At 36.2% G+C, this 16943-nt stretch overlaps 2 protein-coding genes across 2 annotated transcripts; both read left to right on the top strand.

Moving 5' to 3' along the window:
- Positions 1 to 2431: 2431 nt before the first annotated feature.
- Positions 2432 to 4349, top strand: LOC140169560 (glutathione hydrolase 1 proenzyme-like). Its single transcript, XM_072192823.1, has 2 exons — positions 2432 to 2658; positions 4178 to 4349. Exons 1-2 carry the CDS (start codon positions 2432 to 2434, stop codon positions 4347 to 4349), a joined length of 399 nt encoding a protein of 132 aa, XP_072048924.1.
- A 1424-nt stretch (positions 4350 to 5773) lies between these two features.
- LOC140169111 (glutathione hydrolase 1 proenzyme-like) lies at positions 5774 to 16314 on the top strand. The gene is made up of 6 exons (XM_072192376.1): positions 5774 to 5878; positions 6614 to 6747; positions 10587 to 10777; positions 11444 to 11684; positions 13469 to 13582; positions 15599 to 16314. Exons 1-6 carry the CDS (start codon positions 5791 to 5793, stop codon positions 15743 to 15745), a joined length of 915 nt encoding a protein of 304 aa, XP_072048477.1. The 5' UTR covers positions 5774 to 5790; the 3' UTR covers positions 15746 to 16314.
- The last annotated feature ends 629 nt before the right edge of the window (positions 16315 to 16943 follow it).

Genomic DNA, 16943 nt, shown 5'->3' with positions numbered 1-16943 from the left:
TCTAACCCGGTATCCGAAGATTTTCGTCTGATATCAAAATCGTGCATAGCAATTCACGTGTATCGATCCCGTGTATTCATTTTAGTGTCCCTGCTACACCAAATAATTATTAGCCAGGCGGTGTCGGTGTGATGCGTGGAAAGGTATGAAAATGAGTTTCGTAAAACTCCCATATTTCACGAACGGTGTGGTCAATTGTCAAAATTAAAATAGTATAATGATAGCTGATTTATTTAGTTATGTATAAATGTGCATGTGGCGATAAATATCCAAACAATTGAGTTTCATGAAACTCAATTGTCAGACGATACAGTTCTTTCAGGGACAGCCTGTAGTACAATGTTTCCATGTCCAATCCACCTGTAAACGCTTTCATCACACTTACCTTTCACTATTGATTTCAGAAACATTTTGAAGCAAGGAGGAAGTGCCGCTGACGCTGGAATAGCATCAATGATATGTGTGGGTCTGGTTAACTGCCACAACACAGGGATAGGAGGCGGTCATTTCTCTGTTTACTATAACAGGGCCGCTGGTACAGCGTTCTCAATTAATGCAAGGGAGAAGGCGCCTCTTGCTGCGACTGAAGACATGTATGTTGGCGCCACGGACGCATCAACATTTCGTAAAATATTTGTTTGTTTGTTTGTTTGTTGATATCCCTCTTTGTCAGGACCATACTCTCTACTTTTATTCTCTCTCCACTCTTTAGCTCTCCCCGTCTCCTTTCATTTGATCAATCCTGGAATGATCTTCCCAAAACATAACAATTTCTCACCTTTCTACACATATGTCTTCAAGAACATGAACCATTCTTTATCCTATTTCAGAAAAGTTGATCAAACATATGTTAATATGTAAAGAAACATGCAATCGTTGGCTTCAGTTAATAAACGGAAAAAAAATATTCCAATCGCCTCACAACTTTTGAAGATATGCTCTGTTAAAGAAATGTACATGTTTTTCACTCTGTCCACGAAGATTAAAAAGGAGTACACGTACCATATATGCATGAATAATTCCTTTACTTTATAACTTTATAAAATATCAACTTTATTTTGGGAATGTGCTTTACCGGTGGGCGTATGGGCTATGGATTTTGTTAAATGAAATTAATTTGTGGGTAAAATGGATGTGGGATGGGACTTCTTTTGTTATACTTGCAATTACTTTTGTTTTATTATGTTTCTAACGTTCTTACCTTATTGTTTCTTACCTTCTTTTTTTTAATATATTTACAACCTACGTCATTTCTCTTTTTGGGATGAAAGGGCTGTTTGGTTTATCTTTAGTTCTCCTGGAGGCAGTTTATTGTGGTGCTCTGCCCCCTTAAATCTCATCCGTGGACAGAGTGAAAAAACCGAAACATTTATATAAAAGGACATAGTCAAAATTGTGAGTCGATTGAAATAATTATTTTGGTTTATTAAGTATACTGATAAAAAGTTTCTTTACATACTAAAATATTTTTGATCAACATTTCAGAAATAGGAGGGCGCAATGAGGGAATTTTTCCTGAAGACCTCTATTAAAAACTATGATCGCTTTATTTTTAGTTCAACTTTCTTTCTCTTCTAAAATAATAGCATTTAACAGGCAAGTCTTTATTTTTTGGAAAGAAACCGGTTTGTATCTATTATATTCCGTTTTTCACAATATTGATTTCACAAATTCTGACAAAAGCTTAAGGGAAGGGGTATGAACGTTTGGACAGTATTTATTGTGGGACATTAGAGCACATCAGGCATATTCTGAATACGAAGAATGACTTTCTGATATCAAATAATTTTGATGTTTTGAAATTCGCAATGTAATACACATTTTATGGCAAATCATTAAAAATTGATATTTTTGATATTTAACAGTACTCGAAGTAAACTTTATAAATCTGTTGGTTTCTACCTAAAGTGTATGTAGGTGGGATGAAAAGCCGACGATCAATTGAAAATTTTGCCCTTTTGTATTGAAGATATGGATTTTTTTCCCAAAACACCAAACAAAATTAGGTCTTTTTGAGAAAAAAATCCATATCTTCAATATGAAAGGTCAAAATTTTCAATTGATCGTCGGCTCTTCCTCCCAGCTACATACACTTTAAGACTATATCATTAAATTTATAAAATTTACTTCGAGGACTGTTATATCTCCAAAATGTGAAAAACATCAAATTATAATAATTTGTCATAAAATTTGTTGTGAATTATATCGTGAATTTCATAAAATGAAAATTATTTGATATCAGAAAGACATTCTTCGTATTCAGAATGCAATTCGATAGGTCTGATGTCCCACAAAAATGCTGTCGAAACGCTCAAAACGCTCATTTCAGTTCCCTTAATAGGCCTAATTCACCTTTACCCGGCACTAAATGTCAACGTCATAGGATCAAAATCTTCTTCGTAACATTGAAACATGAAAATGAAGTCACACAATGTTTTATCATGAGGTTTGCTTGTTTATTTTAGGTGGTCTATCTGTTGCAGTGCCGGGTGAGCTGCAAGGTTTCTACCAGCTGCACCAGAGAGCAGGACGACTACCGTGGAAAGACCTGTTTACGCCCTCTATACAACTAGCCAGAGAAGGTTTTCCTATAGGTGGCGGCCTTTATATTGCTATGGACCAAAACAAAGATATAATTTTGAATGACGAAAGTCTTAGGTAAGCACTACTGGTTGTACTCGATTGTTGAACTGGAATTAAATGTCCATTCAGTGATTTGCTCATCCGGACGATCGTAAAAATCAACAAAAATCAGATTTTGGTAGCTTTGTCATTGTCATAGATGTGCTAATATAGCCTGTTAGTGGTTCAGCCGAAAGCCGTGTATTTAATACAAAATAAGGCATTATACATGAATCTGTAGTTTATATACTGACAGTATATAAATTAGCTACTTGTATTTGAATGCGGCTTCAACTTCGTCAATACTGCTGTTTTCTTCGTTTTTTTTGCCATTATTTTCATTTCAAAAATACCAAATGACAATTTGAATGACTTATCCTTCAATTTTAAGCAATTAACAATTTAAAAAGTTTTTTACACTTTCGTTGGGGTCACTTTAAATGTTGATAAAATATAAAACAATCAAAGGCAATACGGTATTATCATACGTCAATATTAAACCCTCGTTTTACAAAAGGGAAGGAAAAGGTTTGTAACAAACCAAAGATAGCCTATGTGTTGTCCCATGAACTACTTCTGCTGTGTCCTTACACTAAATGTGTTCTCCCACTGTTGTACACCTCACGGCCGTCAAGCAGGGGGCACAGTAATAATAGGTGTTGCATTGTCTGATGCTCAGTGCCGTAATTACAGATTGATGATCGCTGGAATTATCCCCATTTGCATGGGCATTTCCAGCTTTGCTATTGTTCTTCGGCTCCTGGTAGAAGACATACTCCTGCATACATATCAATTGTTGTGCAGTAACCCCCTGACAAAAATTGCCCTGAAGGAGAAAAGTGCCACTCTGGCAAGAAAAAAAAGAAAGAAAGAAAAAAAAATAGAGAGAAAACGGGAAGGCAATGGAAAAAAAAGGGCCATGGATCTCGTTTTCCAATAAAAGCACCCCGATCATGGGTCAAAATAGTGTAACATATAACATTGGTCCCAATAAGCCCTTTGAATCTCGGAGACTTTACATTTACAATTTCTCTAATACCGGGGCAACATGATGTAACCTGCAATTGTTTCGTCTTTGCCCGAAATGTGTTTTTTTTTGCCACCCCAGATCAATCATGCTAGCCACGCCCCTGATGTAGTGGACGTGCGTTTTTACATTAAAGACACTATTTAATAGTGATTCGCTAAATCCGAAAATCACCGAAAACAAACAAAATCAGATTTTTAAGTTTTTGTAAGAAATATGGGGAAGCTAACATACTCCAACAAGACCGAGGGTTAATATTTGGACTCCTTCACCAAAACATACTCGAATGGAAGCCACATTTTCTGCGCCATGCTGTTTTGTTGCTTTTCATTAGTGTTTTGTAGATGTATACTTCATATAACAATGTTAACAGCCATCTTTTAAAATTCTAATTATATCCACGATTTCTTACTACGTTTTGTAAAATGCGTTATTCATCATTGTTTGAATATGTCAACATCAACAAAACTAGTACAACGCATAAAAGTATGCTAGGCCTAATTGATTGTTTTATTCACTCGTGCTTAGCGACCAATTAACAGATGGAAATGGTAATTTACTCGAAGAAGGCGATATTATAAGATTTCCAGAATTAGCAGCTACTATGGAAACCATAGCTAATAATGGCAGCTCAGACGCATTTTACCATGGAGAGTTAGCAGCCATGATAGCCGCAGAAATCCATGCCAGAGGTAAATGACATGTAGCATTGTGGTGAGATCACAGTGTACTCTTAAAGTTGTGCATATAATTAAGAAATAAAGGGTAATGCATTATCCTTTACATCCAAATAATATGTCCGAGGCAGTAAAAACGTAAATAATGGTTGAGGCGCAGCCGAACCCATTATTTAAACGTTTTTACTGCCAAAGGCACATTATTTGCATGTAAAGGATAATGCTGCACCCTTTAGCACCCTTTATTTCAGAAAATAGTGCGATTTAAAGATTAGGATATCATTTTTTGGCACAAATATTTTTAAGTTGTTTACTTCAAGGTTGAGCGCGTACGCGTAAATGACAGCGCATATCGCGGAAATATTGCACGCGTAACCAAGCGTAATGCTGTGCGTAGAATGTGTTACGGCGCTTGACCCAATATTGATATAAAATGAGCCCATATTTATTGGTCGAGCTATGAGATTTAAAATATTGGACGAGGCGTAGTCGGGTCCAATATTTTAAAACTCATAGCGAGACTAATAAATATTGGGCGTAAAGCATCCAATTTTATTTTTATTATGTTTTGGATCCAATATTTTCACACACTTGGACTCATCAAACCATAATAATGCAGAATAATCAGGCTCTCACGTGACGTGTTTTAACATATCACAGTGCACGATTTTGAATAATGGGTCGTAGAGGTAATATAATATCTTATAACACAATAATAGGTTAATAAATGCGTATCACTTGTTGAGAGTAAAATTCTGTGAAATAAATAAATAGTAGATAAAATAAATGATCAATTTGGATTGCGAGCTACATTATTTGCACGAATAACAATTCGCACTTCTGTTATTGATCGTCCTGTTTTAGCCTGTTCCAAAAATTGTTTCTTTTTACAGTTTTTGAGGGAAATTTTGTGTAAGTGAAGAGATTAAAGTGAATGAATGAGGTTAATACCTTTGCATCGGTAATATGTCGGGCATAATTACAAATCTAAACATTTGTTTTGGACCTCGGAATATCCCTCATGGCTTCGCCCCTCGGGATATTCCTCGGTTCCAAAGGGAAAATATTTAGATTTTTCATGAGAAAAATGCCCTCCAAATAACCGATGCGCAATTTATTCGCATTTTTCTAACGTTTGCTCTGATTGGTAAGAATGTACAGAAATACAGGAGTCCACGACAGTTAATGTCATATTATTTCTTTCATTTCCAATAGCACTAGTTTTATGTGGTTACAAATACTAAATTTTTACCGAATTCATGCACAAAATACTACTCAAACAGACGAATAAAATAGATGGTATTATATCCACATTATCAATTTTGAGTCCTTAGGAGGGATATAAGCTCACAACAAAAACAAAAACTGGACCTTAACTTTGTTTTCCTTTTATTTATGGTAGATGGCATTATTACAACTCAAGATTTGGAAGTTTTTGAAGCGGAAGTAGACACAAACCCTTTGATGATAAAGCTGGACGATTTCAAGTTGTATTCTTCTCAACTTCCGTCAGGTGGTCCAGTGCTGTCGTTTATTATGAATATTTTAGACGGTAAGATGGTCAATTATATGTTAACCCTAGAACTACGAAGGGGGGGGGGTGGTTGTACAACCCTCCTCTCAATTTTTTTTATCCGTCATTAAAAACGCACACGTTTACGCCCAAACGACCTAAGTTAGTTGTAGATCCAGCCTTTGCGCTCATTTTAGGGATACATTTTTTACCCCAGCACCTTCCTGGGGGGTAGGACCGGCCGTCAAAGATTACCATAGAGGGGTGAGGCCCACCATTGGTTTCAACAGTAAAATCAATTATTTTCATTTTGGTCCTGTAAAATTATTCCAAGAGCTACTGACCTTTTACTTATTTGTAGAATTATTAGCCGAAAATCAATTTTGCCCAAACTTTTGAACATACCCAGAATTTCCCAAATTCGCGACATTGTGTGGGCAATGTTTGTACCGATTTTCATATCACTGTATAGGGAGACCCGTAGCTATACATTGGTACGTTTATAATTAAAAATTGTAGTCCGTGTTACAAAATATGGAGCAGTCGCTCTAAGGTTAAATTGTTACTAAGAGGGTCATATTTACATCTAGATCCATAATTCGCTTTCGTTTTAATCAGATAATGTTATGCTAACACCTAATCTTATGGTGAGACGGATCATCAAATATCAATGTATGGGGATTCTTGAAGCCCACCATAATTGTTGATAAATATAAATCTAAAAAATACTTGATAGTTTTATGATTACATGTGGTGCTTCAAATGCTTTTGCAGGATATGACTTTTCGCCTGACAGTGTAACGAACAGTAACATTGGTTTGACATATCATAGGATTGCTGAAGCGTTTAAGTTTGGGTTTGCCAGAATGGCTGAACTAGGGGACGACGATTTTGAGGACGTAGAAAGTGTAAGTTGTTACATGTTCAGAATTATTACAGACTTGACATTTAATATGGAATAATTTTTCGCAAAATTCCAGGACGGAGCCTGCATAAACCGCACGGGCTAAATATTAATTGTCAGTGGTGTGTCGGGAGATGGTGTAAATAGTTGTTTGATAGAAAATGTGCTTTCCATAAGTTTACATTATAGTGCTCTTAATGTAGCGAATCTGCCTAAAATGGCGGATTTAGGGAGGCTGAATTTTAGCTTTGTGGGAGACACAATTTCGGACCTTTTGCAACATTGTGCTGTTAATATCAAATTCATAGTTTTTTGAGGTGATATTTCTTAAACTTCGCCAGCAATTGGCATTCATCACAACTGAAATACACTTGTAATGTACCATTTTTTTTAAACAAAGGAGGAGCTTAAAACAGGGCTCTTAAAAGTGGTACGTACTCAGAAGGTTTGAATGCGCCCTGGAGTCAAATGTTATAAACTTAAAATTAAAAAAAATCAACTGTGCGGATTCTTGGTTGTCCAATGAACTCACGATATTTCTTTGCGTACAATAAGTTTATAACATTTGGCCTCAGGTTACCATTTAAATTTTCTGAGTGCGTACCACTTTTAAGGGCCATAATTTTTAAAGCTCCCCACACTTTCAAAACTGGTAGACTACAAGTGCATTTTAGTTTTGACGAACACTTATTGGTATTTAGGTTCAGTAAAATTAATATCGCCTCAAACCTCAATGAATTTGATAATATCAGAAAAAGGTTGCTCAAATTCAGAATTTTACTCCCTCAAAAATCAAATTCAGTCTCCTCAAATCCGCCATTTTAGGCCAATTCACTACATTATGTATAATGTAAACAAATGGAAAGCACATTTTCTGTTAAACAATTATTTTACACCATTTATTTATTTATTTATTAAGTCATATTTTACCAGGGTAGCCCAGTCAGTGCATAGCACATGATATACATAGGGGCCCTGGAGAACATATACACAATATAAAATTAGATTGTTAAAATTACACATTTATAATTATACAAAGCTCAATTTAAATACATAAAAACTACATAACAATTTAAAACACAACAATAATATTATTATATACAATTATTGTTATATGAGTATTGATAAAAACTAAAATGACAAAAGAATAATAAAATATTATCATAGCACACACGAAGGAGATACAAAAAACATAAAATACATTAATAATAAAAGACATATAATCTGAATTGCCATTATTAACTGAGATGTTCAAATATTGTTGATTTAAATGAATATAACTTATTTATTGCACGAATATGATGTGGTAATTTGTTCCATTCTATTGCACCTTGGTATTGAAACGAGCGCACGTGACTTTCATTGACGGCAAGAAGTTTATCGGCACTTGACCTAGTATTTACATGATGCGTGTTATTTACAAACTTGAATTTACAGCTTAGATAAGAAGGAACACGATCATTTAAACATTTAAACACAATAATACACTTGTGAATTAACCATCGATTTTTAATGTTAATCCATCCAAGTTTATGAAGAAGCTATGTAGCACTATGCCAGGGGGGATAACATGTTATTGCCCTGGCAGCCCTATTCTGAAGTTTTTCTAGTCGATCAAGATTTAGGCCACTGCAGCTACTAAAAACAACATCACAATAATCAAAAACTGGTAAAATCATGGATTTGTACAAAATATTCAAAGTATTGATGTTGAGGCAAGACCGGAGTCTGCGGACAATTCCAATTATTTTACTAATCTTATTACATAACTTTTCAGTGTTCCAATTCATATGTTCATCAATAATTGCACCCAGATATTTGCAATGGGAAACTCTGCATAATTCTTCATTATTAACAATTGCACGAACATGTTTAAAATTTACCAGTCTCTGGGGTGTGCCAATAAGCATAAGATTTGTCTTTTTTACATTTAATGTGAGTTTGTTTTGGCACAACCATTTACCAACATTGTCTAGCTGAACAGACTGCAGATTATCAGAATCATTAGAGGCATAAAACAGAGCTGTATCATCGGCATATAAAACAACTTTACATTTATCATCAATTACACTTGTCATATCATTAATATATAAAATGAATAAAAGTGGCCCCAGTATTGAGCCCTGTGGCACGCCGGTATCAATTTTCAAAGAATCAGATAAAACACTATTAATAACAACGGACCATCTCTCGACACACCCCATCTAATATTTAGCCCGTGCGGTGTATGCAGACCCTTCCTGACCAGTCTTGGAATTATTCAAAAATATTCCATATTAAATGTCAAATCTGTAGTATGTTGTGTTTTTATTGCACATGTTCAGAACTACAGGGTGTCCCAGAATGATCTGTACCGGGAAAGATGGAATTTTCTAGGTATGAAGGGCATGTTAAATGGTCATATTGTTTTACATTTTAAGTTTTACATATATTTAGCTTTCTCAGATTTTTTCGATCTTAAAAAATGGACGTTTCTAGTAGAAGTTATAGAAGATTGCGTAAAAAAAGTTTTGACAACGCAACCTATTTTGAAAATCTGTAACATTACTAACCGTTCAGCACAAAGTTATTTGGAGAAAGTTATGCAGGTATTTTAGTTGTGCCCTGTTCATATTTATGTTCTAAATAGCCGATATCTATCTATCTATTATTTATGATGTTACGAAGCAATAATTATATGGAATTAAGGATTTGCGGCCTAATCCCATTCTCTCTTTGGTGGTAGTTTTAGTTATTGTGGTGTGAGGTCAATGTCATTTGAAATGCTTGCAGAGGTCGAACTGGTTGTGGTACAGAAAAGATGGCTCCTCAATGTATTGTACAGCAGCGTGGATTTCTTTCAAAAACTTACTGGCAAACCGGCAGCTATGTTGAGACGCAAAGAAGATTCATTAGACGATTTCCGCGAGCACGCGTTCCAGTCAAAGGCGCGATTGTGTATAACGTAAAGAAGTTTGACGAGCACGGAACTGTCAGGAATCGGCAGAGTGAAGCTTCAGGTGTTCGTAAGACTGTAAGAACTAGAACGAACATTGCAGCTGTCCGGCAAGCTTTAAGGCGCACCCCAACAGTAGTTGTCGTCGAAATGCTGTGCTAAACATCCCATGTTCTTTATTTAATCGTATCGTGCCATTTTCAAGGGTATGCGAGTCGTTTGCGCTGAAAATGAAAAGCAGGGTTTTCATCGATTTTACATTATTGCATGCCACACCAAAACAAATAAAGGTAGCGTGCTGAAATTAACAGAATAAGTAGGAGACATTTCCAGCATTATAATGCAGGTATCAAAAATAGATACACTGTCCGTCTTCTATTTTTAGTTATTTTTGCAAACACGGTACAAATCATTCTGGGACACCCTGTAGGTATGAAATCAAAACTCGACCGCCCGTTCCGAGTGGTTCCGTCCGGTCGGAGCCGGTTTCTATTGTTCTAAACACTGGAACGCGGCTCAACCAGGCCAGCGGTCGAGTTTTGAATCCGCCACTAAAACACCATAAAACGTGATAATTTTACCAATGAAGAGAACACATGGCAAGCGTTAAAGAAGTTTGATAAAGTCAAAATCTTCCATCAAAAATGAAGGTAGAATGATTTCCGTATATTTATTTTATCATCACTGGAATGAGACTGTCGAATGTAGAAGCAATGGTACGGTACTAGGCTAACAGTTGACATAGTGGACAGCACTTAGCTCTGACAGAGGGGTTATTTGTAATGCTTTAGTATAAATTTAGTAGACGAGATAATAATGATCAACTCGGCTAAAAGTTGTTGATCGTTAGGTTAGGTACATGGCGGTGCTACAGTTAGACAATCTTTGACAACCCTTTACTCATTCAGATTGTAGAATACATGCTATCAGAGGATGCAGCCGAAACGACAAGAAGTCGAATAACAGATGACGTCACTCACGAGCCTGAGTATTACAGTGATACAGAATTTACTTTTAACGAAGATAGTGGCACCACACATGTATCTGTGCTTGACGCCGAGGGAAATGCATTGGCTTTGACTAGCTCTATCAATTCATAGTAAGTGAAAATTACTGACGTCATTTTCTAAATGGTCAATCTGAAAATGAACTTACAGATGATGTGCCACATGCTTATATTTAGAGCGCCCTCTGTTGTTTTGTAATACAAATTGGCAGGCGACGTATATACAGGCCCAAACTATCGGCAGTCCCTGATGTACAGTATAACACAACATATAATGTAACATGAGCTCAAATAAGGATACTTAATAACTCTATCATTTTAACTGTAAACTCTCAACATTTCAGTTCCTTTTGTACTTGTGTACTTAAAAATAACGGTTATTTAGAGTTGGTTGTTTATGGATGACCAAGTTCTCAAGACACGCCTATAACATTGGTCGTCTAAGATACAATTTTGAATGTCCAAGATTGCATCTCAAGGGTTCACGATTTCGTCTTTTTTGTCCCCTGGCTTTGTCAATGGTTAAGCCTATAATCTTAGCGTGTTTGGGGCCTCTTGGCCACATCTGACATTGTTAATGAAGAGGTACCCAGTTAGGAAAGAAACGCCCATGCCTGATAATATATAGGCATAAGTATAATATACGTACTTCTATCGGTAGCGGTACATATTATCGGTGTCAGCATGCGTCTGATAGGTGTATAGTACCAACTCAAATATGGACATTTATTATGTATGCTGTCGGTGTTTTCTTTTCAGTTTTGGTTCGAAGGTTCGCGGTAACATTACGGGGATATTTTACAATAACGAAATGGATGATTTTTCAAAACCAAACACAACTAATTTTTATGGCGTACCTGCATCACCAGTTAATTTTATCAAACCAGGAAAACGACCCATGTCATCCATGGTACCTGTAATCGTCATAGATGGTCAGGGGGATGTGAGACTTGTTACTGGTGGAGCGGGAGGTACCACTATTACAACATCATCGGCATTGGTAGGTACCTATTATTGTCATAGATGGTCAGGGGGACGTGAGACTTGTTACTGGTGGAGCGGGAGGTACCACTAATGCAACATTTATACAGGATATAATTATCCAGGACCGGTAGTATATATACTACTTCATCGGCATTGGTAGGTACCTATTATTGTCATAGATGGTCAGGGGGACGTGAGACTTGTTACTGGTGGAGCGGGAGGTACCACTAATGCAACATTTATACAGGATATAATTATCCAGGACCGGTAGTATATATACTACTTCATCGGCATTGGTAGGTACCTATTATTGTCATAGATGGTCAGGGGGATGTGAGACTTGTTACTGGTGGAGCGGGAGGTACCACTATTACGACATCATCGGCATTGGTAGGTACCTAGTATTGTCATAGATGGTCAGGGGGACGTGAGACTTGTTACTGGTGGAGCGGGAGGTACCACTATTACAACATTATCGGCATTGGTAGGTACCTATTATTGTCATAGATGGTAAGACGGACGTGAGACTTGTTACTGGTGGAGCAGGAGGTACCACTATTACAACATTTATACAGGATATAATTATCCAGGACCGGTAGTATATATACTACTTCATCGGCATTGGTAGGTACCTATTATTGACATATACTGCGCCAATAAAGTATCCTTACACTTGGATAAACCATATTGGGGTAAATTTGTTTTTGTAATAGATGCACTATCTAATGTGGCACATTTTGACACCCCATTGAATCCAATGTGACTTCAAGAAGCAAAGTTACAAACATTTGATTAGACGAAGGTCCAGTTTTAAAAGTGACACACTGGCCTATTCAAAACTCCACGGACTAGACATCTGGTTTGAGAGTGGTAAATGGCTAATTTGTGTGTGCCTTTAATTTAAAACAAAATGAACAAAAGTAAACTTCAACAAAAGAGCTTACAAATAAAATGCAAGTTATGAAAAGTACAGAGAAGTAATAACTGAAATGAATACGGCTTTAAATAAAGCTTCATTGAAGAAACTGGGTAATCTCTTTGTTGAGCTTGTTGGAATCTTTTTGCGCCTTGTATAGGCCAATTTGTCACTTTTAAAACTGGATCTTTGTCTATTCAATTGCTTGTAACTTTACTTCTTGAGGTCACATTGGATTCAATGTGGTGTCATAATGTGTCGGATTAGATTGTTCATCTATTACAAAAACAAATTTACCCTAATATGGTTCAGTTTTGAAATTGTGATTATTTTTCCAACTGTAAGGATACTTTCTTGGCACAGTATAGATGGTCAGGGGGATGTGAGACTTGTTACTGGTGGAGCGGGAGGTACCACTATTACGACATCATCGGCATTGGTAGGCAACATTGTCAATTAGCATTGTTTTCATCATTGTCCTCGTTAACGTTAAGACACTCCTCATCACTTTTAAGTTCATCATCTTCATCATTCTCATCATTATCTGTATCAGCATCACCATCGTTTTCGTTATCTTCATAATAATCATCGTCGTCATCGTCATTATCATCGACATCATCATCGCCATCATTATCATTATCATCGTCATTATCATCGACATGATCATTCATTCATTCATTCATTCATACGTTCGTTCATTCATTCATTCATTCATTCATTCATTCATTCATTCATTCATTCATTCATTCATTCTAGTCATCATGACCATCATCATCGTCATCGACATCAACCTCAACATCATCATCAAAACCATTAATATCATCATCATCATTTGAATTAATACCAGCATTGTCTTTAATAGATATATCTGGTTTTTCCCTCAGGTTGCAATGCACTCACTCTGGTTCGGAGATAACGTGAGAGAATCGTCGGAAAGAAAACGAATTCACCACCAGCTGTACCCTCCTTATGTGAGCTACGAAGAGGGAATACAACAAGTAAGCATACAGGTTTAATCAGGCCTCGAAATAAGAAGAATAATGCTATTGAAATTTCAAGGGTCCTCGCCAATTTTCAAGGGTCCGACGCCGGACCCCTGCCTTTGATGGGACACTAAAATCAAAGTGTACTCAGGGACCTGGACCTATTATGTGAACCAGATTTTCCAGTGGAACAACAAAACTAAGATTTTCTGCTCTTTGCTTGGTTCAATTGTTACGGGTCATACGGAACCGTACCGTGCGAAATGTGCGGGTCCGCGCCTACTTCCACGGGTTTCGAGCGCTGCTCTCAAATGTGTGAAATTTTAATGGGCATTGCACAAATCTAAGTGCAATAATTTTCAATAGAAAGTGCATACACCACAATTCAAGGTATTTCAACACTGAAAGCAGTGTTCGGGTTAGTGTTTGCTACCTTAACATCGGTATTATTTGCAACTTTTCGGTGTGCTCCATTGATCACGAATTGCCGATAATACAGACAGCACAATAATAAAGATACTAGTTATTTTCACCTTTGTATATCCTAAAAAACAGGGATGTCATAATTAGAACCAGCAGCTTATAGCTGGATATTTTAGCTCGGTTTTACGACCTCATTCGTTGACATTGGTCAAGCAATGGCGAAACGGTGATCGAAAATCTCACCAAAAAAGATGCAAATTCAAAAGTTGCCGATTGCTCCATTAGGTGCCCTATTGATTTGTACAAGAGACTTAGCGCCGTGCTTTCCAATTATTAGTACATTAATATATTACTTTGGATTTCGTTCCTTCCTTAGGTTTTCGATCATTGTTTCTTTTACTCCTCAACCGATTTCAACAAGTGAGGTCTCAAAATTACAGCTAAAGGGTATAGGTATTTTAACTTCTGGTTTAATTTTGACAAATTTATCTTTGTTTAGGATAAACAGGAGTGAACATCAGTGGTACCTTTATTCTTTTACTTGTATCAGTGCCACTTATGGTAATTTTGATCAATCCAGTATACATTGTAGTTCAGAGAATAGTATCCATCCAAGTGTTTTGATAATTATCCCTTAAACTAATATGATCTATGTCTCTATCGATATATTAATTATTATACCACTGGATTTCTTGTAATGATAAATGTCAGGTTTATAATAGAAAGTATATGGAAATTAGCTTCACAGTAAACAGAACAACATTTTTAAAACATTAATTAATAAACGTGTTATAAACTCGTTTTCTTTTCAAAAAGTTTTAATAACATGCAAATGTCGGTTTATAATATTATAAAGGTCATGAAAACGTTTTTAAAACGTTTTAAAAACGTTGTCAAAGTGTTATTGTAAAATAGTTTGTCAACTCTTAAATAGCATTATGTTGTAAATTTTGGAACGTTATAAAAACGTTTTATACCATTTACTACCCCTACAATAAACCCGGGAATGAAACATTTTCTGTAAAACGTTCTGTGCAGTGTTTGCTGCGTTATAATGCTTCGAATAGCGCGCCAGCTGTTATCGGGGGGAGAACTCCAACTTTGGAGGTGACGCGTATGTAGGGCTGTTAAGAACCCCCTTTCCATTTTATCTGTCACCCAAAGACTCTTACAAGTTCAATTCGAACAGCAACTTTCATTTATCATTGATTATATTACTACTTAGTTTGAAAAAACAAAGAAATTTGAAGCCATTTAGAACTAGAAATTCGATTTTCGAGGTTTTTGTGGCGCTGTTTCGGTTCTTGCCCCTTCTTGCCCAAAGATTCCATTCAAAAAGGTCATGTTCTCACCCAATGACCCCATATTTTTTACATTTTGCTCTCACCGAATGCCAAAAATCATGCTCTCACCCAATGACCCCATATTTTTTACATTTTGCTCTCACCTTAGTGCGAAAGTGCCAGCCCCACACCTATATCCATTTCAAATTGAAGTGTCCCCCGGGCTATTATCGTCTGTTTCTTTCCTTGATATTACATGCTCGTTTTGCATTTGCCCTTCTTTGTTTTTTTTAATCTGACTTCATCTGTTTCAAAACTTATACAGGAAGTAGTTCGAGGTCTAACAAATCGTGGTCATGAAGTCGAATCTACTGCAAGGATAGCAGTGGTGCAACTAGTCACCAAAGAAGGCGACAATGTCTACGCTGCATCAGACGCACGCAAGGCAGGACATGGCGCAGATGGCTACTAACTAACAGTGCTGATTTTATGTGATCTCCTGCAACCTCATGTAGGCACACCTAATTCTGAGACAATTGAGATAAAGTTATGTGAAAGATATATATTTTTATGTCTTTATCTCAATTTGATTAAAAGGCATGTAAGCTTTTGCACCAGAGCCTAAGAATTTGTTCCATCTTTGGATCGACCGTCGATGCTGCTTCTATGCTATCGACTAATTAATCGGATGTAGTTGTGAAATTGTATTGAACATGCATTACGTACAGAGATTCAAATGTTATAACAATTAATAATATCTAATTAATTGATAAATTAATAAGGATCAACCAAGCACCGATGCTCGATCGAAAGGTCGAACTAAGTTGGTTCTATTGCCTTACATACATAAGAATCTTATAGTAATCCGTTGTACTAATATCACAATAACAATTAATCATTAAACAGTGGATTATTTCAATACATTGACTCCAAGTTTTGTTAATCCATAAGGATGTTGTGAAATTGGATACATTCAGTACTTTTAAGCAGTGAACATTTAACATTTAAAAATGTTAAAATACTTTTCAAAGCTACAGGATAATGCAGCACACTGGTTTTATTTTACGTACATGTGTCCTGGAGTGATGTTTTTCTCAATATTTATTCTGAAAATTAAAAATATTTTTCAATGGATACATTTTCCGTCGTTTTATCTTTTCAGTTTCTGTTTCCGTAACCGTAATAGTTTTTGTAAGTCATTGTTATTCTGAAGTGGTAGTCTCCCAGATGTGGCCAATCTTTTATTATAGCCTTTTGTTAGTTACTGAAAATTTGAAGCTCGTGAATTTCAGTTTTCGTTTTGGTAAGTTATATTGATTTTTTACATAAAACCTTGAGATGTGCGGTTGGGTGCTAATCTAGACAAAAGAAGAGTCTAAATTTTACGGTCCTAAATTCGCGGTAAATTGTACGGCTTCAATTGACTTGTGTTTGGTGTATATGCTTACGCCTAGACGTAAGTGGCTCGTAAAAATTGTCTTGCATTGAAATATATACTAACCATTTGCCAAGTTATAAGCAAAAGTCTTTCATATTGGCGATGAAACGAACGTCTAAAATAGTCAAATATCTCCCAATGAGGCGCATACAAGTGGTGATTTGGTAATCATGTTTTATATTGAAATGCAATACAAAAGAATTGCATTGGAGCAAAGATAATGTATTCTATT

Source organism: Amphiura filiformis, chromosome 14 (genome assembly GCF_039555335.1).
Source record: "Amphiura filiformis chromosome 14, Afil_fr2py, whole genome shotgun sequence".
In the NCBI taxonomy this organism is placed as follows: domain Eukaryota; kingdom Metazoa; phylum Echinodermata; class Ophiuroidea; order Amphilepidida; family Amphiuridae; genus Amphiura; species Amphiura filiformis.
This window is presented reverse-complemented; position numbering and strand designations above follow the sequence as displayed.